This window comes from Ranitomeya imitator, chromosome 7, assembly GCF_032444005.1.
Source record: "Ranitomeya imitator isolate aRanImi1 chromosome 7, aRanImi1.pri, whole genome shotgun sequence".
Lineage (NCBI taxonomy): Eukaryota > Metazoa > Chordata > Amphibia > Anura > Dendrobatidae > Ranitomeya > Ranitomeya imitator.
In genome coordinates, this window is record NC_091288.1 from 215,387,794 (window position 1) to 215,415,099 (window position 27,306).

Here is a 27,306-nt window from a genome sequence, read left to right on the forward strand (position 1 = left end):
ATTCAGGGGGCACAGTGTGGGGCATATTCTATTCAAAGGGCACAGTGTGAGGCATATTCTATTCAGGGGGCACAGTGTGGGGCATATTCTATTCAGGGGGCACAGTGTGGGGCATACTCTGTTCAGGGGGCACAGTGTGGGGCATATTCTATTCAGGGGGACAGTGTGGGGCATATTCTATTCAGGGGGACAGTGTGGGGCATATTCTATTCAGGGGGCACAATGTGGGGCATATTCTATTCAGGGGGCACAATGTGGGGCATATTCTATTCAGGGGGCACAATGTGGGGCATATTCTATTCAGGGGGCACAGTGTGGGGCATATTCTATTCAGGGGGCACAGTGTGGGGCATATTCTATTCAGGGGCACAGTGTGGGGCATATTCTATTCAGGGGCACAGTGTGGGGCATATTCTACTCAGGGGGCACAGTGTGGGGCATATTCTATTCAGGGGGCACAGTGTGGGGCATATTCTATTCAGGAGGACAGTGTGGGGCATATTCCGATCCATGCTGATCCATTTCTCTGGGCCCGGTGTCTGGCACAGGGCACAGGGCTAATGTTCAGCTTTTGGGAGTTATGTCGCCTTTATTCTCCAGGTGGGCATTGGCTCTGCGTTATTAACAATTAGCGGGCGCGCCCAGAATCTTATCCAAACACAGCCGATCCCTTCTTCCCATACACCTGCCCCCTGGGCACTGTGCTGAGTCACTGGGGCTGGCTGCAGTATAAGGAGCAGCTCCCTGTAGTGTACACACCACTGCTGACTGGGGAGCTGCACGGATCCTCATGGCTGCCAGGAAGATTATCACAGTGTTCGGGGCCACAGGTGAGTGCAGGTCATGGGGCCGCGGGGGCCGCTATCCCTCAGGGACCTCTGTGCCTGTAAATGAACCCTAGGCCAAAGAATAAGGACCTGTGCAGACGCTGCGCCGCGCTGTGCGGTTTACAGGGGATGCAGAAGTTGCAGTTGCACCTGGGCCCTGGTGTCACAGGGCAGCATTACTATCAATGACATTGGGGTCCGGATAAACCTTTACCCCGAGCTGCGTGTCCGGGTGTGGACATTAGTAAGGAGATGCAAAAGCTGCAGCGGGGTCTCGAATGCTTTAGCGCTACCTCTACCTCACTTATAGGGAGCTGCATCTTCAAGGGTTAATGCTGCAGGAAACCAGATCTACAGCAAGTTTACATTGGAAATTCTTAGCGAGATTTGTGGATATAAACACATGAATATCCCGCAGGGCGATCAGTGACATCTTATATCCCGCAGGGTGATCAGTGACATCTTATATCCCGCAGGGCGATCAGTGACATCTTATATCCCGCAGGGCGATCAGTGACATCTTATATCCCGCAGGGCGATCAGTGACATCTTATATCCCACCGGGCGATCAGTGACATCTTATATCCCGCAGGACGATCAGTGACATCTTATATCCCGCAGGGCGATCAGTGACATCTTATATCCCGCAGGGCGATCAGTGACATCTTATATCCCGCAGGGCGATCAGTGACATCTTATATCCCACCGGGCGATCAGTGACATCTTATATCCCGCAGGGCGATCAGTGACCATCTTATATCCCGCAGGGCGATCAGTGACATCTTATATCCTGCAGGGCGATCAGTGACATCTTATATCCCACAGGGCGATAAGTGACATCTTATATCCCACAGGGCGATAAGTGACATCTTATATCCCGCAGGGCGATCAGTGACCATCTTATATCCCGCAGGGCGATCAGTGACATCTTATATCCCGCAGGGCGATCAGTGACATCTTATATCCCGCAGGGCGATCAGTGACCATCTTATATCCCGCCGGGCGATCAGTGACATCTTATATCCTGCAGGGCGATCAGTGACATCTTATATCCCACAGGGCGATAAGTGACATCTTATATCCCACAGGGCGATAAGTGACATCTTATATCCCGCAGGGCGATCAGTGACATCTTATATCCCGCAGGGCGATCAGTGACCATCTTATATCCCGCAGGGCGATCAGTGACATCTTATATCCCACCGGGGGATCAGTGACATCTTATATCCCGCAGGACGATCAGTGACATCTTATATCCCGCAGGGCGATCAGTGACATCTTATATCCCACCGGGGGATCAGTGACATCTTATATCCCGCAGGGCGATCAGTGACCATCTTATATCCCGCAGGGCGATCAGTGACATCTTATATCCCACCGGGGGATCAGTGACATCTTATATCCCGCAGGGCGATCAGTGACATCTTATATCCCACCGGGGGATCAGTGACATCTTATATCCCGCAGGACGATCAGTGACATCTTATATCCCGCAGGACGATCAGTGACATCTTATATCCCGCAGGGCGATCAGTGACCATCTTATATCCCGCCGGGCGATCAGTGACATCTTATATCCCGCAGGGCGATCAGTGACATCTTATATCCCGCCGGGTGATCAGTGACATCTTATATCCCACCGGGTGATCAGTGACATCTTATATCCTGCAGGGCGATCATAGTAACATAGTAACATAGTAACATAGTTAGTAAGGCCGAAAAAAGACATTTGTCCATCCAGTTCAGCCTATATTCCATCATAATAAATCCCCAGATCTACGTCCTTCTACAGAACTTAATAATTGTATGATACAATATTGTTCTGCTCCAGGAAGACATCCAGGCCTCTCTTGAACCCCTCGACTGAGTTCGCCATCACCACCTCCTCAGGCAAGCAATTCCAGATTCTCACTGCCCTAACAGTAAAGAATCCTCTTCTATGTTGGTGGAAAAACCTTCTCTCCTCCAGACGCAAAGAATGCCCCCTTGTGCCCGTCACCTTCCTTGGTATAAACAGATCCTCAGCGAGATATTTGTATTGTCCCCTTATATACTTATACATGGTTATTAGATCGCCCCTCAGTCGTCTTTTTTCTAGACTAAATAATCCTAATTTCGCTAATCTATCTGGGTATTGTAGTTCTCCCATCCCCTTTATTAATTTTGTTGCCCTCCTTTGTACTCTCTCTAGTTCCATTATATCCTTCCTGAGCACCGGTGCCCAAAACTGGACACAGTACTCCATGTGCGGTCTAACTAGGGATTTGTACAGAGGCAGTATAATGCTCTCATCATGTGTATCCAGACCTCTTTTAATGCACCCCATGATCCTGTTTGCCTTGGCAGCTGCTGCCTGGCACTGGCTGCTCCAGGTAAGTTTATCATTAACTAGGATCCCCAAGTCCTTCTCCCTGTCAGATTTACCCAGTGGTTTCCCGTTCAGTGTGTAATGGTGATATTGATTCCCTCTTCCCATGTGTATAACCTTACATTTATCATTGTTAAACCTCATCTGCCACCTTTCAGCCCAAGTTTCCAACTTATCCAGATCCATCTGTAGCAGAATACTATCTTCTCTTGTATTAACTGCTTTACATAGTTTTGTATCATCAGTGACATCTTATATCCCGCAGGGCGATCAGTGACCATCTTATATCCCGCCGGGTGATCAGTGACATCTTATATCCCACCGGGTGATCAGTGACATCTTATATCCCACCGGGTGATCAGTGACATCTTATATCCCACCGGGCGATTAGTGATCATCTTATATCCTGCAGGGCGATCAGTGACATCTTATATCCTGCAGGGCGATCAGTGACATCTTATATCCTGAAGGGCGATCAGTGACATCTTATATCCCGCAGGGCGATCAGTGACATCTTATATCCCGCAGGGCGATCAGTGACCATCTTATATCCCGCAGGGTGATCAGTGATAATCTTATATCCCGCAGGGCGATCAGTGATCATCTTATATCCCGCAGGGCGATCAGTGACATCTTATATCCCGCAGGGCGATCAGTGATCATCTTATATCCCCCAGGGCGATCAGTGATATCTTATATCCCGCAGGGCGATCAGTGACATCTTATATCCCGCAGGGCGATCAGTGACATCTTATATCCCGCAGGGCGATCAGTGACATCTTATATCCCGCAGGGCGATCAGTGATATCTTATATCCCGCAGGGCGATCAGTGACCGTCTTATATCCGGGATCCCGCAGGGCGATCAGTGATAATCTTATATCCCGCAGGGCGATCAGTGACATCTTATATCCCGCAGGGCGATCAGTGATAATCTTATATCCCGCAGGGCGATCAGTGACATCTTATATCCCACAGGGCGATCAGTGACATCTTATATCCCGCAGGGCGATCAGTCACCATCTTATATCCCGCAGGGCGATCAGTGACATCTTATATCCCGCAGGGCGATCAGTCACCATCTTATATCCCGCCGGGCGATCAGTGACATCTTATATCCCGCCGGGTGATCAGTGACATCTTATATCCCGCAGGGCGATCAGTCACCATCTTATATCCCGCAGGGCGATCAGTGACATCTTATATCCCGCAGGGCGATCAGTCACCATCTTATATCCCGCAGGGCGATCAGTCACCATCTTATATCCCGCAGGGCGATCAGTCACCATCTTATATCCCGCAGGGCGATCAGTCACCATCTTATATCCCGCAGGGCGATCAGTCACCATCTTATATCCCGCAGGGCGATCAGTGACATCTTATATCCCGCAGGGCGATCAGTGATCATCTTATATCCCGCAGGGCGATCAGTGACATCTTATATCCCGCAGGGCGATCAGTGACATCTTATATCCCGCAGGGCGATCAGTGACCATCTTATATCCCGCAGGGCGATCAGTGATATCTTATATCCCGCAGGGCGATCAGTGACATCTTATATCCCGCAGGGCGATCAGTGACATCTTATATCCCGCCGGGCGATAAGTGACATCTTATATCCCGCAGGGCGATCAGTGACATCTTATATCCCGCAGGGCGATCAGTCACCATCTTATATCCCGCAGGGCGATCAGTCACCATCTTATATCCCGCAGGGCGATCAGTGACATCTTATATCCCGCAGGGCGATCAGTGATATCTTATATCCCGCAGGGCGATCAGTCACCATCTTATATCCCGCAGGGCGATCAGTCACCATCTTATATCCCGCAGGGCGATCAGTCACCATCTTATATCCCGCAGGGCGATCAGTGACATCTTATATCCCGCAGGGCGATCAGTGATCATCTTATATCCCGCCGGGCGATCAGTGATCATCTTATATCCCGTCTGGCGATCAGTGACATCTTATATCCCGCAGGGCGATCAGTGACATCTTATATCCCGCAGGGCGATCAGTGACATCTTATATCCCGCCGGGTGATCAGTGACATCTTATATCCCGCAGGGCGATCAGTGACATCTTATATCCCGCAGGGCGATCAGTGATCATCTTATATCCCGCAGGGTGATCAGTGACATCTTATATCCCGCCGGGCGATCAGTGACATCTTATATCCCGCAGGGCGATCAGTGACATCTTATATCCCGCAGGGCGATCAGTGACATCTTATATCCCGCAGGGCGATCAGTCACCATCTTATATCCCGCAGGGCGATCAGTCACCATCTTATATCCCGCAGGGCGATCAGTGACATCTTATATCCCGCAGGGCGATCAGTGACATCTTATATCCCGCAGGGCGATCAGTGACCATCTTATATCCCGCAGGGCGATCAGTGACTGTCTTATATCCCGCCGGGCGACCACTGACCATCTTGCACCTCTCAGGATGATCCCTCATCATCTTACATCTTGGAGATCAGTGACGCTGACCCATTACCCATAAAAGCGCCTGGAGCTTCAGGAGCACAAGGCAAGATTTGGGACCATCATCTAGAATACTGCGCCCTCCTTCCCAGGGCCTGGGGGCGGCTGCCACCTCCTATAGTTGTGCCTCTGCCAGTATCAGACGCTCGGTGCAGGGATGGGCAGAGCGTTCTGTAATTTTTGCCCAGGGCCATGACAAGGATTTCTGAAGACAAGCGTCGCTGGGATCACCTTCCCTATTGTAAAACGAACTGGTTCTACTGGTCCGTATATTTAGTGGGGTCAATGATGATTGGGGGCACTTGTATACATTGTGGTTAGTGTTGGCCTGCGAGATCGGTCACTTATGCTGGTGTTTCACTTTTTAGGCTCCTATATACTATGTTATATGAAGAGTTGTCAGTTGCCAATCCAACCGAACATCTACCTGTCGCTTGCCATAAGCATGTAATGTTTCTACCCGGTGTAAATGCCGCTGTTCTCCTGAATCCGCCGATATTTTTCTTTTCCTCCTGAGTCTTCATTCCTGAGATATGGCCCCTCTTGTCCCTGTATATAAATATTGTCGTGTTATACAAGAAGGTGTGGTCTCACTGAAGACCATGCCCACTTGGCTGAAAAGACTAGATTTACTTGCAGGGAAGATCGGGGTCATATCTCAGGAACGGAGAGGTTCAGGAGCAAAAGAAAAACATTGGTGGATTCAGGAGAACAGCGGCATTTACATCAGATATAAACATTACATGCTTATGGCAAGCGACAGGACTTCCAGGACGTATCTGCAGACCAGTTGCTGACCGGTGGAGCGAGGTGAGGGAAAACCAACTTACTCAAGGTTAAAACGAGTGAAACATTCACAAAGATGGAATCTGAAGCAGAGTCAGGGAGAGCGAGGGCCGCGCTTGGCTAGTCAGAGTTCACAAGGAGAATAAAAAAGTTCTTAAAGGGGTTTTACAGGCCCCTAAAAATTATTATAGGATACCCTGATCCTCTAGCAGTTGATCCATCCTAGTTTTGGCAGCTTGAATTGTGACTAGATCTGTGTGTCGAGGGGGCTGGCTGGCGGCCCACTTTAATAGTTAAGCCAGTCCCCAGTCAATATATTAAGGGGGCTGGCTTAGCTATTAAAATGAGCCACCAGCCAGCCCCCTCCACACACAGATCTGATCCCGTGCTGACACAAGAAACGTGGTCTAACGGCCAGGACCCAATATCAGCTAGAAAACGCTATTATTTAGTCCTACATGCCGTAAATTTGTGTTTGTTTTTTTTCAGGGGCTCAGGGGGGTTCGGTCGCCAGTGCCCTCTTAAAGGACCACAACTTTGCGGTCAGGGCAGTAACTCGTGACACCAGCAAGCCGGCGGCTGTGAAGCTAAAGGAGGCCGGAGCGGAGGTCGTTTCCGCGGATCTGGAAAATGAGAAAAGTCTAGAGGCCGCACTGAGCGGGGCGTATGGGGCGTTCGTGGTCACCAACTTCTGGGATCACTTTAGTAAGGAAAAGGAGGTCAAACAGGTAAGATCAGTAGTCAGAAGTAGAAAAAGTGTGAAAAAAATGTTTAAAAATGCAATACCGACAGTGACCACAAGGGGCAAACAGGGGATTGCGTGTAATTTGTGCACTATGGAGGGCAGGGATCGGTGATACCGCGTGTTGTACTTTTGGTACTGGCCCGTGGTGGGAAGGTTGAGTTATATTCTTGTATTCCAGGGTAAAGTCATCGCAGACTTGTGCAAACGCCTGGGCCTGCAGCACGTGGTCTACAGCGGACTGGAGAACGTCAACAAGTTGACGGGAGGGAAGCTGGACGTGCTGCATTTTGACGGTAAAGGAGAAGTGGAGGAGTATTTCCGAACGATCTCCTGCTCCATGACCAGCGTCAGACTCGCCTTCTACTTCGAGAACTTTTTATCTGACTGCAAACCCCAAAAATCTAAGGACGGCACCAGCTACGACCTGGGTGAGACTTCAGCCAATCAGAGCTCAGCCTTCTTGTCATTGGCTGATTTTTACCTCCAAGGTTCCTCGTAATTTTGTTTTGTGGGTTTTTATTTATTTATTTTTTACAGTTATTCCCATGTGTGACGTCGGCATGGATGGGATCTCTGTGTCGGATCTGGGCCCAGCAGTTGTCAGCATCTTGAAAAGTCCCAAGGACTATATAGGGAAGGACATCGGACTGAGTGCCGAAAAACTGACGGTGGCGCAATACGCCCAGATCATGTCCAAGGTCTCCGGCAAGACCATCAAAGACGCCAAGGTCTGGGACGGTGGTGAAAACCTGTAACAAGGCAGAAGACTCCTCAAGACTTTAGGAAAGGTTCCTTAATATTATTTTGTCCCTTTTTATTTTTCTCACAGATCCCCCCTGAGGTTTACGAAAAGCTGCCCTTCCCAGGGGCTCAGGAAATGGCCAACATGTTCAAGTTTTACCTGATGAACCCTGACAGGAACGTGGCGCTCACCCATAAACTGAACCCAGACACCAAGAGATTCCAGCCGTGGTTGGAGGAGAAGAAGGAGGCCTTCAACAAAGCCTTGTGAAGGGGGGAGATAGGAATGTGGGTTTTTTTTTGCAATTAAAACGTTATTAAAAAAATCCTTGTGAATTCTTTACTGTCTCCCACCGGCAGAAGTCACCCAACCTGCTAATCCTCACGCAAGGAGGGTCGGACCTGGACATCTGACCGGTGTGTGCCGGGCGCTGCTGCATGGCATGTGAGGCTCACCTGGAGCACTAATGCCCGGCACACAGGACAGTATAAGCCCCCAGTCAGCAAAAGCCCCCAATATCGAGGAGATCCGCCACCAGTCTAATGTGTCCGGAAGTCTCCGGATGATTTTGGGAGAGAGAAGAATCTGGACAGATGAATGTCAGCGGCTGATCCTTTCCTTTGGTTCTCCCTGGAAATAAGCATCTACTGGAGGGGATGTAGGAGCCATCTGGAGGGGAACAGAGGAGTCTGGAGGGGTCTGGGGGGGAACAGATTAGTCTGCGGAGAACAGAGGAGTCTGGAGGGGAACAGAGGAGTCTGGAGGGGAACAGAGGAGACTGGGGGGAAACAAAGGAGTCTGGAGGGGATATAGGAATCATCCAGAGAGGACAGAGGGGTCTGGAGGGGAACAGAGGAGTCTGGAGAGGATGTAGGAGTCATCTGGACGGGAACAGAGGACTCTGGGGGGAGCAGAGGAGTTTGGGGGGAACGGAGGAGTCTGGAGGGGAACAGACCAGTCTGGAGGGGAACAGAGGAGTCTGGAGGAGTCTGGGGGGGGACAGATGGTCTGGAGGGGAACAAAGGGGTCTGGGGGGTGGAATAGAGGAGTCTGAGGTGAACAAAGGAGTCGGGGGGAACAGAGGAGTCTGGAGGGGAACAGAGGAGTCTGGAGGGGATGTAGGAGTCATCTGGAGGGGAACAGAGGAGTCTGGGGGGGAACAGATGAGTCTGCGGAAAACAGAGGAGTCTGGAGGGGAACAGAGGAGTCTGGAGGGGAACAGAGGAGACTGGGGGGAAACAAAGGAGTCTGGAGGGGATATAGGAATCTTCCAGAGAGGACAGAGGGGTCTGGAGGGGAACAGAGGAGTCTGGAGAGGATGTAGGAGTCATCTGGACGGGAACAGAGGAGTCTGGGGGGAGCAGAGGAGTTTGGGGGGAACGGAGGAGTCTGGAGGGGAACAGAGAAGTTTGGAGGGGAACAGACCAGTCTGGAGGGGAACAGAGGAGTCTGGAGGAGTCTGGGGGGGGGGGGACAGATGGTCTGGAGGGGAACAAAGGGGTCTGGGGGGTGGAACAGAGGAGTCTGAGGTGAACAAAGGAGTCGGGGGGAACAGAGGAGTCTGGAGGGGAACAGAGGAGTCTGGAGGGGATGTAGGAGTCATCTGGAGGGGAACAGAGGGTTCTGGAGGGGAACAGAGGAGTCTGGTGGGGAACAGAGGGGTCTGGGGGGAACAGAGGAGTCTGGAGGGGATATAGGAATCTTCTAGAGAGGACAAAGGAGTCTGGGGGAACAGAGGAGTTTGGGGGGAACGGAGGAGTCTGGAGGGGAACAGGAGTCTGGAGGGGAACAGAGGAGACTGGGGGGAAACAAAGGAGTCTGGAGGGGATATAGGAATCTTCCAGAGAGGACAGAGGGGTCTGGAGGGGAACAGAGGAGTCTGGAGAGGATGTAGGAGTCATCTGGACGGGAACAGAGGAGTCTGGGGGGAGCAGAGGAGTTTGGGGGGAACGGAGGAGTCTGGAGGGGAACAGAGAAGTTTGGAGGGGAACAGACCAGTCTGGAGGGGAACAGAGGAGTCTGGAGGAGTCTGGGGGGGGGGGACAGATGGTCTGGAGGGGAACAAAGGGGTCTGGGGGGTGGAACAGAGGAGTCTGAGGTGAACAAAGGAGTCGGGGGGAACAGAGGAGTCTGGAGGGGAACAGAGGAGTCTGGAGGGGATGTAGGAGTCATCTGGAGGGGAACAGAGGGTTCTGGAGGGGAACAGAGGAGTCTGGTGGGGAACAGAGGGGTCTGGGGGGAACAGAGGAGTCTGGAGGGGATATAGGAATCTTCTAGAGAGGACAGAGGAGTCTGGGGGAACAGAGGAGTTTGGGGGGAACGGAGGAGTCTGGAGGGGAACAGGAGTTTGGAGGGGAACATACAAGTCTGGAGGGGAACAGAGGGGACTGGGGGGGAACAGATGGTATGGAGGGGAACAAAGGAGTCGGGGGGGGGGACAGAGGAGTCTGGGGGGAACAAAGGAGTCTGGGGGAACAGAGGAGTCTAGAGGGGAACAGAGGAGTCTGGAGGAGACTGGAGGGGAACAGAGGAGTCTGGAGGGGATATAGGAATCTTCCAGATGGGTCTGGAGGGGGACACAGGAGTCTAGAGGGGAACAGAGGAGTCTGGGGGGAACAGATGAGTTTGGAAGGGGGGGGGCAGAGGAGTCTGGAGGGGAACAGACCAGTCTGGAGGGGAACAGATGAGTTTTGGGGGGGGGGGGCAGAGGAGTCTGGAGGGGAACAGACTAGTCTGGAGGGGAACAGAGGAGTCTGCGGAGGAAAAGAGGAGTCTGGAGGGGAACAGAGGAGTCTGGATGAGACAGGAATCTTCTAGAGAGGACAGGAGTCTGGAGGGGAACAGAGGAGTCTGGTGGGAACAGAGGAGACTGGGGAGGAACAGAAGAGTCTGGAGGGGATATAGGAATCTTCTAGAGAGGACAGAGGAGTCTGGAGGGGAACAGAGGAGTCTTGGTGGGAACAGAGGAGTCGAGGGGAACAGAGGAGTCTGGGTGGAAACAGAGGAGTTTGAAGGGGACAGAGGAGACTGGGGAGGAACAGAGGTGTTTGCAGGGGACATAGGAATCTACTAGAGATGACAGAAGAGTCTGGAGGGGAACAGAGGAGTCTGGAGGGGACAGAGGAGTCTGGGGATGAACAGAGGTGTCTGGAGGGGATATAGTAATCTTCTAGAGAGGACAGAGGAGTCTGTTGAGTCTTGAAGGGGACAAATGACTGGAGGGGAACAGAGGGGGTCTAGAGGGCATATAGGAATCTTTTAGATGAAACAGAGGGGTCTTCTGGAGAGGGATGGACTCTGAAGAGGACAGAGGTGTCTTCTTGAGAAGACAAAGGGGTCTGGAACGGAAAGCAGTCTGGAGAGGACAGATGAGTATGGGGAGGACAGTGAAGTTTTGGAAAGGAGTCTGGAGGGACAGAGGGGTCTCAGGAGAACAAAGGAATTTGGGAGAGCACAGTGGAGTCCTGGGGGACAGGAGTTAGGAGGGTACAAAAGCATCAAGAGGGGAGAGGGGATAGAGGAGTTTTGACAGTGACTATCTGATAGAAAACACTGGAACACTCGGTCAATTTGCACGTTCCTGTTTATGGAGGTGATGGCTCAGTCTTTTCGGGTGGGTCCAGATTTGGGGGAGTTTCTCGGACACACAATTTTAAGTGCTGGCAGACTCCATAATTATGTTTCACCCTAAAATGTAAAACCATATATTCACAACTTTAAAGGACAGGAATCAATGTTTCTCAATTGCATAGGTTTCATGGTCAAGCCCCCTTTTCCGGGAAACATCTCCTCTGTGCCAATAACATGCCCCCTCCACAACCCGTTACCAATGTCCTGAAGGTCCACGGTGGAGATCCTCAACATCAGGCTAGAAAACTAACCGGAGCTCAGCTTTCTAGAGAAGTTCAGCAGCGCTTGGAGCATTTGCCATCTCTACCTGGAGATGGGGAGGTTTTGTCATTGGCTCTAGGGCAGCGCTCCGCTCCCTTCCTTTATGACAGCTGCCCTTTGCTGTACTCCACCTTGGGTTTCACTAGTTGCCTGGAAAACCACAACGATGTAATTACCCAAGGCCTATTAATGCTGACGTAGACACTCATGTGTCGGGAGTATTTAGTAAGCTTTGTGTTTAGTTATTCCTTACCATGTTTCCTGCCAACCTGTACCACCAGTCAGTTGGAACTCCGAGGACTTAGCCCAATGACCTGGTGGTAGACCACATTCCTGCGAGGTCCTCTGAAACCTGATAGAGTAGGTAGCGCACAGCGTGTCCATGATTGACCACCTTTTTAGAGCTACCAGGTGACCACTAATAGTGGCCTCGTAACAGCTGTGATTTTTGGTCTATCACACATCTTCAGTTTCTGTGCTTGTCTACACACATGGCTCTGGGTCTCCTGGTGTCCTGTTCCGCTTCCTGTCTGTGGTCCAGCTTACTTCATTGTCCTGGTCTTCACTAGTCCATGTGTCATCCGGGAAGTCCAGGCCGCTGTGCCATCATCTTTGACCCAGATGGTCACCCTGACCTTCGGCTTAGTGAATCCACCTCACGACATGAGCCCTGCTAGGTGCGCCCTATTTATTATTATTATTTATTGTTATAGCGCCATTTATTCCATGGCGCTTTACATGTGAGGAGGGGTATACATAATAAAAACAAGTACAATAATCTTGAACAATACAAGTCACAACTGGTACAGGAGGAGAGAGGACCCTGCCCGCGAAGGCTCACAATCTACAATCTATTTCCGGGAGCCTCTCAATTGTTTCGGGAAGAATATGTAAGTCATAACTGGTAAGGAAACCATGTTCAATCATTCCCTCCTAGGAAAGAGTCGGAAGACCCCCTTACGCATCAGTGCAGAAGGATCTGGTCAAAGCCGTAAATTTGGCTTCCAAGTTTCTAATGTGTACAAAGGCCCTAACAAATGACAGGCATGAGAATCTAAAAAAGGGTTAAAACCACAACAAACTCAACCAGTAAACCCATCAGGGTGTGAAGACTTTATTGTGGGCCACAGACATTACCACTTGAAGGCCTCCTTCTTCTCCTCCATCCACTGATGGAAACTCCTAATTTTGGGGTGCAGTTTGCGGGTGTGCTCCACATCTCGGTCGGGTTTCATCCTGTAAAATCTGAACATGTTGCCCATGTGGTGGTCTCCTCCATGCTCCTCGAATTTTTCTGGAAGCATCTAGAGGAGATAAATAAAAAATGAAACCAATTTGAAAAAGAAGTAATGGGTTCAACTGGAGTCTACTGCTGGAAAGGAGATGGCATCTACTAGTGTCGGTGGCATAATACTGGGCAGGACCATCTCTGCTTGTAGGCTACAGTCTATGAATACACGCCACTCTCTTGTGCTCACTCTCACCTTGGCATCCTTGATGATCTTCTTGGAGATTGTGGACATTATCTTAGCATATTCCTCCACCAATAACTTCCCTGCGCTCAGCCCGATGTCCTTTCCTTTGTAGCAGGCTGGAGATTTTAGAATCGCTACAACGATTGGACCCAAATCTTCTACCGATATCCCATCCAGGGGTACATCACCCATCGGAAGGCCTAGAAAAACACACAATACAAACTTCATCAGGATTGCAGTATTATCGTGGTTATATTCTTGTACATAGGAGCAGTATTATAGTAGTTATATTCTTGTACATAGGGGCAGTATTATAGTAGTTATATTCTTGTACATAGGGGCAGTATTATAGTAGTTATATTCTTGTACATAGGGGCAGTATTATAGTAGTTATATTCTTGTACATAGGGGCAGTATTATAGTAGTTATATTCTTGTACATAGGAGCAGTATTATAATAGTTATATTCCTGTACATAGGAGCAGTATTATAGTAGTTATATTCCTGTACATAGGGGTAGTATTATAGTAGTTATATTCTTGTACATAGGGGGAGTATTATAGTAGTTATATTCTTGTACATAAGAGCAGTATTATAGTAGTTATATTCTTGTACATAGGAGCAGTATTATAATAGTTATATTCCTGTACATAGGGGCAGTATTATAGTAGTTATATTGTTGTACATAGGGGTAGTATTATAGTAGTTATATTCTTGTACATAGGAGCTGTATTATAGTAGTTATATTCTTGTACATAGGAGCAGTATTATAGTAGTTATATTCTTGTACATAGGAGCGGTATTATAGTAGTTATATTCTTGTACATAGAGGCAGTATTATAGTAGTTATAGTCTTGTCTTGTACATAGGAGCAGTATTATAGTAGTTATATTCCTGTACATAGGGGCAGTATTATAGTAGTTATATTCCTGTACATAGGAGCAGTATTATAGTAGTTATATTCCTGTACATAGGGGCAGTATTATAGTAGTTATATTCTTGTACATAGGAGCAGTATTATAGTAGTTATATTCTTGTACATAGAGGCAGTATTATAGTAGTTATATTCTTGTACATAGGAGTAGTATTATAGTAGTTATATTCCTGTACATAGGGGCAGTATTATAGTAGTTATATTCTTGTACATAGGAGCAGTATTATAGTAGTTATATTCTTGTACATAGGAGCAGGATTATAGTAGTTATATTCTTGTACATAGGAGCAGTATTATAATAGTTATATTCTTGTACATAGGAGCAGTATTATAGTAGTTATATTCTTGTACATAGGAGCAGGATTATAGTAGTTATATTCTTGTACATAGGAGCAGTATTATAATAGTTATATTCCTATACATAGGGGCAGTATTATAGTAGTTATATTCTTGTACATAGGAGCAGGATTATAGTAGTTATATTCTTGTACATAGGAGCAGTATTATAGTATTTATATTCTTGTACATAGGAGCAGGATTATAGTAGTTATATTCTTGTACATAGGAGCAGTATTATAATAGTTATATTCCTGTACATAGGGGCAGTATTATAGTAGTTATATTCTTGTACATAGGGGCAGTATTATAGTAGTTATATTCTTGTACATAGGGGCAGTATTATAGTAGATATATTCTTGTACATAGGGGCAGTATTATAGTAGTTATATTCTTGTACATAGGGGCAGTATTATAGTAGTTATATTCTTGTACATAGGGGGAGTATTATAGTAGTTATATTCTTGTACATAAGAGCAGTATTATAGTAGTTATATTCTTGTACATAGGAGCAGTATTATAATAGTTATATTCCTGTACATAGGGGCAGTATTATAGTAGTTATATTGTTGTACATAGGGGTAGTATTATAGTAGTTATATTCTTGTACATAGGAGCTGTATTATAGTAGTTATATTCTTGTACATAGGAGCAGTATTATAGTAGTTATATTCTTGTACATAGAGGCAGTATTATAGTAGTTATATTCTTGTACATAGGAGCAGTATTATAGTAGTTATATTCCTGTACATAGGGGCAGTATTATAGTAGTTATATTCTTGTACATAGGGGTAGTATTATAGTAGTTATATTCTTGTACATAGGAGCAGTATTATAGTAGTTATATTCTTGTACATAGGAGCAGTATTATAGTAGTTATATTCTTGTACATAGGAGCAGGATTATAGTAGTTATATTCTTGTACATAGGAGCAGTATTATAGTAGTTATATTCTTGTACATTGGGTCAGTATTATAGTAGTTATATTCTTGTACATAGGGGTAGTATTATAGTAGTTATATTCTTGTACATAGGAGCGGTATTATAGTAGTTATACTCTTGTACATAGGGGCAGTATTATAGTAGTTATATTCTTGTATATAGGGGCAGTATTATAGTAGTTATACTCTTGTACATAGGAGCAGTATTATAGTAGTTATATTCTTGTATATAGGGGCAGTATTATAGTAGTTATACTCTTGTACATAGGAGCAGTATTATAGTAGTTATATTCTTGTACATAGGGTCAGTATTATAGTAGTTATATTCTTGTACATAGGGGCAGTATTATAGTAGTTATATGCTTGTATATAGGAGCAGTATTATAGTAGTTATATTTTTGTATATAGGAGCAGTATTATAGTAGTTATATTCTTGTATATAGGGTCAGTATTATAGTAGTTATATTCTTGTACATAGAGGCAGTATTATAGTAGTTATATTCTTCTACATAGGAGCAGTATTATAGTAGTTATATTCCTGTACATAGGGGCAGTATTATAATAGTTATATTCCTGTACATAGGGGCAGTATTATAGTAGTTATATTGTTGTACATAGGGGTAGTATTATAGTAGTTATATTCTTGTACATAGGAGCTGTATTATAGTAGTTATATTCTTGTACATAGGAGCAGTATTATAGTAGTTATATTCTTGTACATAGGAGCGGTATTATAGTAGTTATATTCTTGTACATAGAGGCAGTATTATAGTAGTTATATTCTTGTACATAGGGGCAGTATTATAGTAATTATATTCTTGTACATAGGGGCAGTATTATAGTAGTTATATTCTTGTACATAGGGGCAGTATTATAGTAGTTATATTCTTGTACATAGGAGCAGTATTATAGTAGTTATATTCTTGTACATTTTTATACCTAAAAGGAACACCTTCCCGTCGTCGCTCTTCTGCGGTTTGAACTCGTGCAGCAGGTTCTCGTAGTAGAAGGCTACTCGGACACTGGCCATGGGACAACCAATTTCTCGGAAATACTCTTCTACCTCTCCTTTACTGTCAAAGTGAGGCACGTGCAGCTTTCCCCCGGTGGTCTTCTTCACGTTTTCCAGTCCGCTGTAGACTACAATCTCCAGATTCAGGCGTTTACACAGATCCGCAACCAACTTTCCCTGTTTCACAAACAAGACAATGAAGGATGTTCTTGTTCTTTCATACAATTATTTGACTTTTCCAGACTCCTAAATGTCAGAATGGGTCTTTTACCCTCGTTGGTGCCTCCCTTACTGCTTATGATGACAAAAAAAGGATAAACTACAGACACAGCGTGCAGGCAGCACAATCTGCTCCACGGACGGGGTCACTGCGGAGCGTCGCCTCTGCTCTGTTTGCTCCATGGTTTCCTGCAGACCATGGCGTCCTCATTACCTCACCTGGATAATTTCTTTGTCCTTCTTAGAGCCTTCAAAAGCATTGGTGACCACGAACGCCCCATACGCCCCGCTCAGGGCGGCCTCCAGGCTCTTCTCATCGTCCAGATCCGCGGACACGACCTCCGCTCCGGCCTCCTTTAGCTTCACAGCTGCCGGTTTGCTGGTGTCCCGAGTCACCGCCCTGACCTCAAAGGTGCCATCATCCAGGAGAGCGGCAGCGACGGATCCGCCCTGAGCTCCTAGGAGAGAAAGACAAACACACAAGAAAGGCTAAACTAAAAGTATATTATGGTCCTGGTGGAAATTTGCAGTGACTGAAGACCTTCAGCCTCACCGCAGGGGTCCCTGATACAAGCTATGTATATAGTCACGAGGCCAATGATAAAATACTGTCCATCTGCAGCAACCACTAGAGGGAGCTCTTGAGCGGTCTGTATACAGTCCTATCACTGGCCTCATCCTGAATCCACCACTAGAGGGAGCTCTGGGGCAGTCTGTATACAGTCCTATCATTGTTCTGCCTGCAGTATCCACTAGAGGGAGCTCTGGAGCAGTCTGTATACAGTCCCTTCACTGGCCTCTGCCTGCGGTCTGCACTAGAGGGAGCTCTGGAGCAGTCTGTATACAGTCCCTTCACTGGCCTCTGCCTGCGGTCTGCACTAGAGGGAGCTCTGGAGCAGTCTGTATACAGTCCCTTCACTGGCCTCTGCCTGCGGTCTCCACTAGAGGGAGATCTGGGGCAGTCTGTATACAGTCCTATCATTGTTCTGCCTGCGGTCTCCACTAGAGGGAGCTCTGTAGCAGTCTGTATACAGTCCCTTCACTGGCCTCTGCCTGCGGTCTCCACTAGAGGGAGATCTGGGGCAGTCTGTATACAGTCCTATCATTGTTCTGCCTGCGGTCTCCACTAGAGGGAGCTCTGTAGCAGTCTGTATACAGTCCCTTCACTGGCCTCTGCCTGCGGTCTCCACTAGAGGGAGATCTGGGGCAGTCTGTATACAGTCCTATCATTGTTCTGCCTGCAGTCTCCACTAGAGGGAGCTCTGGAGCTGTCTGTATACAGTCCTATCATTGCTCTGCCTGCAGTCTCCACTAGAGGGAGCTCTGGAGCTGTCTGTATACAGTCCTATCATTGTTCTGCCTGCAGTATCCACTAGAGGGAGCTCTGGAGCAGTCTGTATACAGTCCTATCATTGTTCTGCCTGCAGTCTCCACTAGAGGGAGCTCTGGAGCAGTCTGTATACAGTCCTATCATTATTCTGCCTGCAGTGCGCTCTGTGGTCAGGTAGTTCATTATTGACTTACCTGTGGCCCCGAAGACCACGACTAACCTCTTCCCGGCCATGGCGCACTCAGTACAGATGGGTTGATATGAAGCCTTCTCCTCCGCTGTCTTCTCTCTTATAGCCGGTCGCTGTGACTCAGTGGACAAACAATGCCCAGGTGATGGCAGATCCCAGGGGCGCAGCTCATTTTTGTAAGCGGTCCAGCCAACCAGATCCGCGATTCTTAAGTCTCCATTATTTACTGAGGAGCCGCGAATAACCTTCCACCCCCAAACTGAGCTCCAAAACCCGACCTCAGATTGTCCTCAGTTCACCCGCACAATCAGCGCTCCCTATACCACCGAGCCGCGCTCCCTATACCACCGAGCCGCGCTCCCTATACCACCGAGCCGCGCTCCCTATACCACCGAGCCGCGCTCCCTATACCACCGAGCCACGCTCCCTATACCACCGAGCCCCGCTCCCTATACCACCGAGCCGCGCTCCTTATACCACCGAGCCGCGCTCCCTATACCACCGAGCCCCGCTCCCTATACCACCGAGCCCCGCTCCCTATACCACCGAGCCGCGCTCCCTATACCACCGAGCCGCGCTCCCTATACCACCGAGCCGCGCTCCCTATACCACCGAGCCGCGCTCCCTATCCACCGAGCCGCGCTCCCTATACCACCGAGCCGCGCTCCCTATACCACCGAGCCGCGCTCCCTATACCACCGAGCCGCGCTCCCTATACCACCGAGCCGCGCTCCCTATACCACCGAGCCGCCCTCCCTATACCATCGAGCCGCGCTCCCTATACCACCGAGCCGCGCTCCCTATACCACCGAGCCGCGATCCCTATACCACCGAGCCGCGCTCCCTATACCACCGAGCCGCCCTCCCTATACCACCGAGCCGCCCTCCCTATACCACCGAGCCGCGATCCCTATACCACCGAGCCGCGCTCCCTATACCACCGAGCCGTGCTCCCTATACCACCGAGCCGCCCTCCCTATACCACCGAGCCGCGATCCCTATACCACCGAGCCGCGCTCCCTATACCACCGAGCCGTGCTCCCTATACCACCGAGCCGCCCTCCCTATACCACCGAGCCGCGATCCCTATACCACCGAGCCGCGCTCCCTATACCACCGAGCCGCCCTCCCTATACCACCGAGCCGCGCTCCCTATACCACCGAGCCGCGCTCCCTATACCACCGAGCCGCGATCCCTATACCACCGAGCCGCGCTCCCTATACCACCGAGCCGCGCTCCCTATACCACCGAGCCACGCTCCCTATACCACCGAGCCGCGATCCCTATACCACCGAGCCGCGCTCCCTATACCACCGAGCCGCCCTCCCTATACCACCGAGCCGCGATCCCTATACCACCGAGTCACGCTCCCTATACCACCGAGCCGCGATCCCTATACCACCGAGCCGCGCTCCCTATACCACCGAGCCACGCTCCCTATACCACCGAGCCGCGCTCCCTATACCACCGAGCCGACAACAGCCGAAATCTCTGCTACACGGGTTGTCACAGCCTCTGACCGACAGTGGAGGGGACCAAACACCCAACACCCCGGACTATGTATCTAATCCTCTCCTGTGTGATACTGACTGCTGAGCTGTGTATCTAATCCTCTCCTGTGTGATACTGACTGCTGAGCTGTGTATCTAATCCTCTCCTGTGTGATACTGACTGCTGAGCCATGTATCTAATCCTCTCCTGTGTGATACTGACTGCTGAGCCGTGTATCTAATCCTCTCCTGTGTGATACTGACAGCTGAGCCATGTATCTAATCCTCTCCTGTGTGATACTGACTGCTGAGCTGTGTATCTAATCCTATCCTGTGTGATACTGTCTGCTGAGCCGTGTATCTAATCCTATCCTGTGTGATACTGTCTGCTGAGCTGTGTATCTAATCCTCTCCTGTGTGATACTGACTGCTGAGCCGTGTATCTAATCCTCTCCTGTGTGATACTGTCTGCTGAGCCGTGTATCTAATCCTATCTTGTGTGATACTGTCTGCTGAGCCGTGTATCTAATCCTCTCCTGTGTGATACTGACTGCTGAGCCGTGTATCTAATCCTCTCCTGTGTGATACTGACTGCTGAGCCGTGTATCTAATCCTCTCCTGTGTGATACTGTCTGCTGAGCCGTGTATCTAATCCTCTCCTGTGTGATACTGACTGCTGAGCCGTGTATCTAATCCTCTCCTGTGTGATACGGACTGCTGAGCCGTGTATCTAATCCTCTCCTGTGTGATACTGTCTGCTGAGCCGTGTATCTAATCCTATCCTGTGTGATACTGACTGCTGAGCCGTGTATCTAATCCTATCCTGTGTGATACTGACTGCTGAGCCGTGTATCTAATCCTCTCCTGTGTGATACGGACTGCTGAGCCGTGTATCTAATCCTCTCCTGTGTGATACTGTCTGCTGAGCCGTGTATCTAATCCTATCCTGTGTGATACTGACTGCTGAGCCGTGTATCTAATCCTATCCTGTGTGATACTGACTGCTGAGCCGTGTATCTAATCCTCTCCTGTGTGATACTGACTGCTGAGCCGTGTATCTAATCCTCTCCTGTGTGATACTGACTGCTGAGCCGTGTATCTAATCCTATCCTGTGTGATACTGACTGCTGAGCCGTGTATCTAATCCTATCCTGTGTGATACTGACTGCTGAGCCGTGTATCTAATCCTATGCTGTGTGATACTGTCTGCTGAGCCGTGTATCTAATCCTATCCTGTGTGATACTGACTGCTGAGCCGTGTATCTAATCCTATCCTGTGTGATACTGACTGCTGAGCCGTGTATCTAATCCTATCCTGTGTGATACTGTCTGCTGAGCCGTGTATCTAATCCTATCCTGTGTGATACTGACTGCTGAGCCGTGTATCTAATCCTATCCTGTGTGATACTGTCTGCTGAGCCGTGTATCTAATCCTCTCCTGTGTGATACTGTCTGCTGAGCTGTGTATCTAATCCTCTCCTGTGATACTGTCTGCTGAGCTGTGTATCTAATCCTATCCTGTGTGATACTGACTGCTGAGCTGTGTATCTAATCCTCTCCTGTGTGATCCTGTCTGCTGAGCCGTGTATCTAATCCTCTCCTGTGTGATACTGACTGCTGAGCCGTGTATCTAATCCTCTCCTGTGTGATACTGACTGCTGAGCCGTGTATCTAATCCTCTCCTGTGTGATACTGACTGCTGAGCCGTGTATCTAATCCTATCCTGTGTGATACTGACTGCTGAGCCGTGTATCTAATCCTATCCTGTGTGATACTGACTGCTGAGCCGTGTATCTAATCCTATGCTGTGTGATACTGTCTGCTGAGCCGTGTATCTAATCCTATCCTGTGTGATACTGACTGCTGAGCCGTGTATCTAATCCTATCCTGTGTGATACTGACTGCTGAGCCGTGTATCTAATCCTATCCTGTGTGATACTGTCTGCTGAGCCGTGTATCTAATCCTATCCTGTGTGATACTGACTGCTGAGCCGTGTATCTAATCCTATCCTGTGTGATACTGTCTGCTGAGCCGTGTATCTAATCCTCTCCTGTGTGATACTGTCTGCTGAGCTGTGTATCTAATCCTCTCCTGTGATACTGTCTGCTGAGCTGTGTATCTAATCCTATCCTGTGTGATACTGACTGCTGAGCTGTGTATCTAATCCTCTCCTGTGTGATCCTGTCTGCTGAGCCGTGTATCTAATCCTCTCCTGTGTGATACCGTCTGCTGAGCCGTGTATCTAATCCTATCCTGTGTGATACTGACTGCTGAGCTGTGTATCTAATCCTCTCCTGTGTGATCCTGTCTGCTGAGCCGTGTATCTAATCCTCTCCTGTGTGATACTGACTGCTGAGCCGTGTATCTAATCCTCTCCTGTGTGATCCTGTCTGCTGAGCCGTGTATCTAATCCTCTCCTGTGTGATACTGTCTGCTGAGCCGTGTATCTAATCCTCTCCTGTGTGATACTGACTGCTGAGCCGTGTATCTAATCCTATCCTGTGTGATACTGTCTGCTGAGCCGTGTATCTAATCCTCTCCTGTGTGATACTGTCTGCAGAGCAGTGTATCTAATCCTCTCCTGTGTGATACTGACTGCTGAGCCGTGTATCTAATCCTATCCTGTGTGATACTGTCTGCTGAGCTGTGTATCTAATCCTATCCTGTGTGATACTGTCTGCAGAGCAGTGTATCTAATCCTCTCCTGTGTGATACTGACTGCTGAGCCGTGTATCTAATCCTATCCTGTGTGATACTGACCGCTGAGCCGTGTATCTAATCCTCTCCTGTGTGATACTGTCTGCTGAGCCATGTATCTAATCCTATCCTGTGTGATACTGACTGCTGAGCCGTGTATCTAATCCTATCCTGTGTGATACTGTCTGCAGAGCAGTGTATCTAATCCTCTCCTGTGTGATACTGACTGCTGAGCCGTGTATCTAATCCTATCCTGTGTGATACTGTCTGCAGAGCTGTGTATCTAATCCTATCCTGTGTGATACTGACTGCTGGGCCGTGTATCTAATCCTCTCCTGTGTGATACTGACTGCTGAGCCGTGTATCTAATCCTCTCCTGTGTGATACTGACTGCTGAGCCGTGTATCTAATCCTCTCCTGTGTGATACTGACTGCTGAGCCGTGTATCTAATCCTATCCTGTGTGATACTGTCTGCAGAGCTGTGTATCTAATCCTCTCCTGTGTGATACTGACTGCTGAGCCGTGTATCTAATCCTCTCCTGTGTGATACTGACTGCTGAGCCGTGTATATAATCCTCTCCTGTGTGATACTGACCGCTGAGCTGTGTATCTAATCCTCTCCTGTGTGATACTGACTGCTGAGCCGTGTATCTAATCCTCTCCTGTGTGATACTGACCGCTGAGCTGTGTATCTAATCCTCTCCTGTGTGATACTGACTGCTGAGCCGTGTATCTAATCCTCTCCTGTGTGATACTGTCTGCTGAGCCGTGTATCTAATCCTCTCCTGTGTGATACTGTTTGCTGAGCCGTGTATCTAATCCTCTCCTGTGTGATACTGACTGCTGAGCTGTGTATATAATCCTCTCCTGTGTGATACTGTCTGCTGAGCCGTGTATCTAATCCTAGGCGGTGTGATACTGACTGCTGAGCCGTGTATCTAATCCTCTCCTGTGTGATACTGACTGCTGAGCTGTGTATCTAATCCCATCCTGTGTGATACTGACTGCTGAGCCGTGTATCTAATCCCATCCTGTGTGATACTGTCTGCTGAGCCGTGTATCTAATCCTCTCCTGTGTGATACTGACTGCTGAGCCGTGTATCTAATCCCATCCTGTGTGATACTGTCTGCTGAGCCATGTATCTAATCCTCTCCTGTGTGATACTGACTGCTGAGCCGTGTATCTAATCCTATCCTGTGTGATACTGTCTGCTGAGCCGTGTATATAATCCTCTCCTGTGTGATACTGTCTGCTGAGCCGTGTATCTAATCCTAGGTGGTGTGATACTGACTGCTGAGCTGTGTATCTAATCCCATCCTGTGTGATACTGACTGCTGAGCCGTGTATCTAATCCCATCCTGTGTGATACTGTCTGCTGAGCCGTGTATCTAATCCTCTCCTGTGTGATACTGACTGCTGAGCTGTGTATCTAATCCCATCCTGTGTGATACTGACTGCTGAGCCGTGTATCTAATCCTATCCTGTGTGATACTGACTGCTGAGCTGTGTATCTAATCCTCTCCTGTGTGATACTGACTGCTGAGCTGTGTATCTAATCCTATCCTGTGTGATACTGTCTGCTGAGCCGTGTATCTAATCCTCTCCTGTGTGATACTGACTGCTGAGCTGTGTATCTAATCCTATCCTGTGTGATACTGACTGCTGAGCCGTGTATCTAATCCTATCCTGTGTGATACTGTCTGCTGAGCCGTGTATCTAATCCTCTCCTGTGTGATACTGACTGCTGAGCTGTGTATCTAATCCCATCCTGTGTGATACTGACTGCTGAGCCGTGTATCTAATCCTATCCTGTGTGATACTGACTGCTGAGCTGTGTATCTAATCCCATCCTGTGTGATACTGACTGCTGAGCCGTGTATCTAATCCTATCCTGTGTGATACTGTCTGCTGAGCCGTGTATCTAATCCTCTCCTGTGTGATACTGACTGCTGAGCCGTGTATCTAATCCTATCCTGTGTGATACTGTCTGCTGAGCCGTGTATCTAATCCTCTCCTGTGTGATACTGACTGCTGAGCCGTGTATCTAATCCTCTCCTGTGTGATACTGACTGCTGAGCCGTGTATCTAATCCTCTCCTGTGTGATACTGTCTGCTGAGCCGTGTATCTAATCCTCTCCTGTGTGATACTGACTGCTGAGCCGTGTATCTAATCCTCTCCTGTGTGATACTGACTGCTGAGCCGTGTATCTAATCCTCTCCTGTGTGATACTGTCTGCTGAGCCGTGTATCTAATCCTCTCCTGTGTGATACTGACTGCTGAGCCGTGTATCTAATCCTATCCTGTGTGATATTGACTGCTGAGCCGTGTATCTAATCCCATCCTGTGTGATACTGACTGCTGAGCCGTGTATCTAATCCTCTCCTATGTGATACTGTCTGCTGAGCCGTGTATCTAATCCTATCCTGTGTGATACTGTCTGCTGATCCGTGTATCTAATCCTATCCTGTGTGATACTGTATGCTGAGCCGTGTATCTAATCCTCTCCTGTGTGATACTGACTGCTGAGCCGTGTATCTAATCCCATCCTGTGTGATACTGTCTGCTGAGCCATGTATCTAATCCTCTCCTGTGTGATACTGACTGCTGAGCCGTGTATCTAATCCTATCCTGTGTGATACTGTCTGCTGAGCCGTGTATCTAATCCTAGGCGGTGTGATACTGACTGCTGAGCTGTGTATCTAATCCCATCCTGTGTGATACTGTCTGCTGAGCCGTGTATCTAATCCTATCCTGTGTGATACTGTCTGCTGATCCGTGTATCTAATCCTATCCTGTGTGATACTGTATGCTGAGCCGTGTATCTAATCCTCTCCTGTGTGATACTGTCTGCTGAGCTGTGTATCTAATCCTCTCCTGTGTGATACTGACTGCTGATCCGTGTATCTAATCCTATCCTGTGTGATACTGTATGCTGAGCCGTGTATCTAATCCTCTCCTGTGTGATACTGACTGCTGAGCCGTGTATCTAATCCCATCCTGTGTGATACTGTCTGCTGAGCCATGTATCTAATCCTCTCCTGTGTGATACTGACTGCTGAGCCGTGTATCTAATCCTATCCTGTGTGATACTGTCTGCTGAGCCGTGTATCTAATCCTAGGCGGTGTGATACTGACTGCTGAGCTGTGTATCTAATCCCATCCTGTGTGATACTGTCTGCTGAGCCGTGTATCTAATCCTATCCTGTGTGATACTGTCTGCTGATCCGTGTATCTAATCCTATCCTGTGTGATACTGTATGCTGAGCCGTGTATCTAATCCTCTCCTGTGTGATACTGTCTGCTGAGCTGTGTATCTAATCCTCTCCTGTGTGATACTGACTGCTGATCCGTGTATCTAATCCTATCCTGTGTGATACTGTCTGCTGATCCGTGTATCTAATCCTATCCTGTGTGATACTGTATGCTGAGCCGTGTATCTAATCCTCTCCTGTGTGATACTGTCTGCTGAGCTGTGTATCTAATCCTCTCCTGTGTGATACTGACTGCTGATCCGTGTATCTAATCCTCTCCTGTGTGATACTGACTGCTGAGCCGTGTATCTAATCCTATCCTGTGTGATACTGTCTGCTGAGCCGTGTATCTAATCCTAGGCGGTGTGATACTGACTGCTGAGCTGTGTATCTAATCCCATCCTGTGTGATACTGTCTGCTGAGCCGTGTATCTAATCCTATCCTGTGTGATACTGTCTGCTGATCCGTGTATCTAATCCTATCCTGTGTGATACTGTATGCTGAGCCGTGTATCTAATCCCATCCTGTGTGATACTGTCTGCTGAGCCGTGTATCTAATCCTATCCTGTGTGATACTGTCTGCTGATCCGTGTATCTAATCCTATCCTGTGTGATACTGTATGCTGAGCCGTGTATCTAATCCTCTCCTGTGTGATACTGTCTGCTGAGCTGTGTATCTAATCCTCTCCTGTGTGATACTGACTGCTGATCCGTGTATCTAATCCTATCCTGTGTGATACTGTATGCTGAGCCGTGTATCTAATCCTCTCCTGTGTGATACTGACTGCTGAGCCGTGTATCTAATCCCATCCTGTGTGATACTGTCTGCTGAGCCATGTATCTAATCCTCTCCTGTGTGATACTGACTGCTGAGCCGTGTATCTAATCCTATCCTGTGTGATACTGTCTGCTGAGCCGTGTATCTAATCCTAGGCGGTGTGATACTGACTGCTGAGCTGTGTATCTAATCCCATCCTGTGTGATACTGTCTGCTGAGCCGTGTATCTAATCCTATCCTGTGTGATACTGTCTGCTGATCCGTGTATCTAATCCTATCCTGTGTGATACTGTATGCTGAGCCGTGTATCTAATCCTCTCCTGTGTGATACTGTCTGCTGAGCTGTGTATCTAATCCTCTCCTGTGTGATACTGACTGCTGATCCGTGTATCTAATCCTATCCTGTGTGATACTGTCTGCTGAGCCGTGTATCTAATCCTATCCTGTGTGATACTGTCTGCTGATCCGTGTATCTAATCCTATCCTGTGTGATACTGTATGCTGAGCCGTGTATCTAATCCTCTCCTGTGTGATACTGTCTGCTGAGCTGTGTATCTAATCCTCTCCTGTGTGATACTGACTGCTGAGCCGTGTATCTAATCCTCTCCTGTGTGATACTGACTGCTGAGCCGTGTATATAATCCTCTCCTGTGTGATACTGACCGCTGAGCTGTGTATCTAATCCTCTCCTGTGTGATACTGACTGCTGAGCCGTGTATCTAATCCTCTCCTGTGTGATACTGACCGCTGAGCTGTGTATCTAATCCTCTCCTGTGTGATACTGACTGCTGAGCCGTGTA

At 48.4% G+C, this 27,306-nt stretch overlaps 2 protein-coding genes across 2 annotated transcripts; one reads left to right on the top strand and one right to left on the bottom strand.

Moving 5' to 3' along the window:
* The first annotated feature begins 679 nt into the window (after nt 1-679).
* On the top strand, nt 680-8,284 carry LOC138645470 (nmrA-like family domain-containing protein 1). Its single transcript, XM_069734815.1, has 5 exons — nt 680-830; nt 6,960-7,198; nt 7,394-7,643; nt 7,753-7,943; nt 8,045-8,284. The coding sequence occupies exons 1-5, from the start codon at nt 791-793 to the stop codon at nt 8,225-8,227; spliced, it is 903 nt and encodes a 300-aa protein (XP_069590916.1). The 5' UTR covers nt 680-790; the 3' UTR covers nt 8,228-8,284.
* A 4,662-nt stretch (nt 8,285-12,946) lies between these two features.
* On the bottom strand, nt 12,947-18,410 carry LOC138645472 (nmrA-like family domain-containing protein 1). The gene is made up of 5 exons (XM_069734816.1): nt 18,289-18,410; nt 16,984-17,222; nt 16,473-16,722; nt 13,333-13,523; nt 12,947-13,152 (listed from the first exon to the last, which is right to left on the bottom strand). Exons 1-5 carry the CDS (start codon nt 18,326-18,328, stop codon nt 12,982-12,984), a joined length of 891 nt encoding a protein of 296 aa, XP_069590917.1. The 5' UTR covers nt 18,329-18,410; the 3' UTR covers nt 12,947-12,981.
* Between the last annotated feature and the right edge of the window lie 8,896 nt (nt 18,411-27,306).

Bases quoted from the DNA above. Each gene is read 5' to 3' on its own strand.
- LOC138645470 (XM_069734815.1), top strand. From the start codon at position 791: ATGGCTGCCAGGAAGATTATCACAGTGTTCGGGGCCACAG. The intron at 831-6,959 runs GTGAGTGCAGGT...GTTTTTTTTCAG, and splicing joins CACAGTGTTCGGGGCCACAG to GGGCTCAGGGGGGTTCGGTC. The intron at 7,944-8,044 runs GTCTGGGACGGT...TTTTTCTCACAG, and splicing joins AGACCATCAAAGACGCCAAG to ATCCCCCCTGAGGTTTACGA.
- LOC138645472 (XM_069734816.1), bottom strand. From the start codon at position 18,328: ATGGCCGGGAAGAGGTTAGTCGTGGTCTTCGGGGCCACAG. The intron at 16,723-16,983 runs GTGAGGTAATGA...TTTGTGAAACAG, and splicing joins AGGACAAAGAAATTATCCAG to GGAAAGTTGGTTGCGGATCT. The intron at 13,153-13,332 runs GTGAGAGTGAGC...TATCTCCTCTAG, and splicing joins AGATCATCAAGGATGCCAAG to ATGCTTCCAGAAAAATTCGA.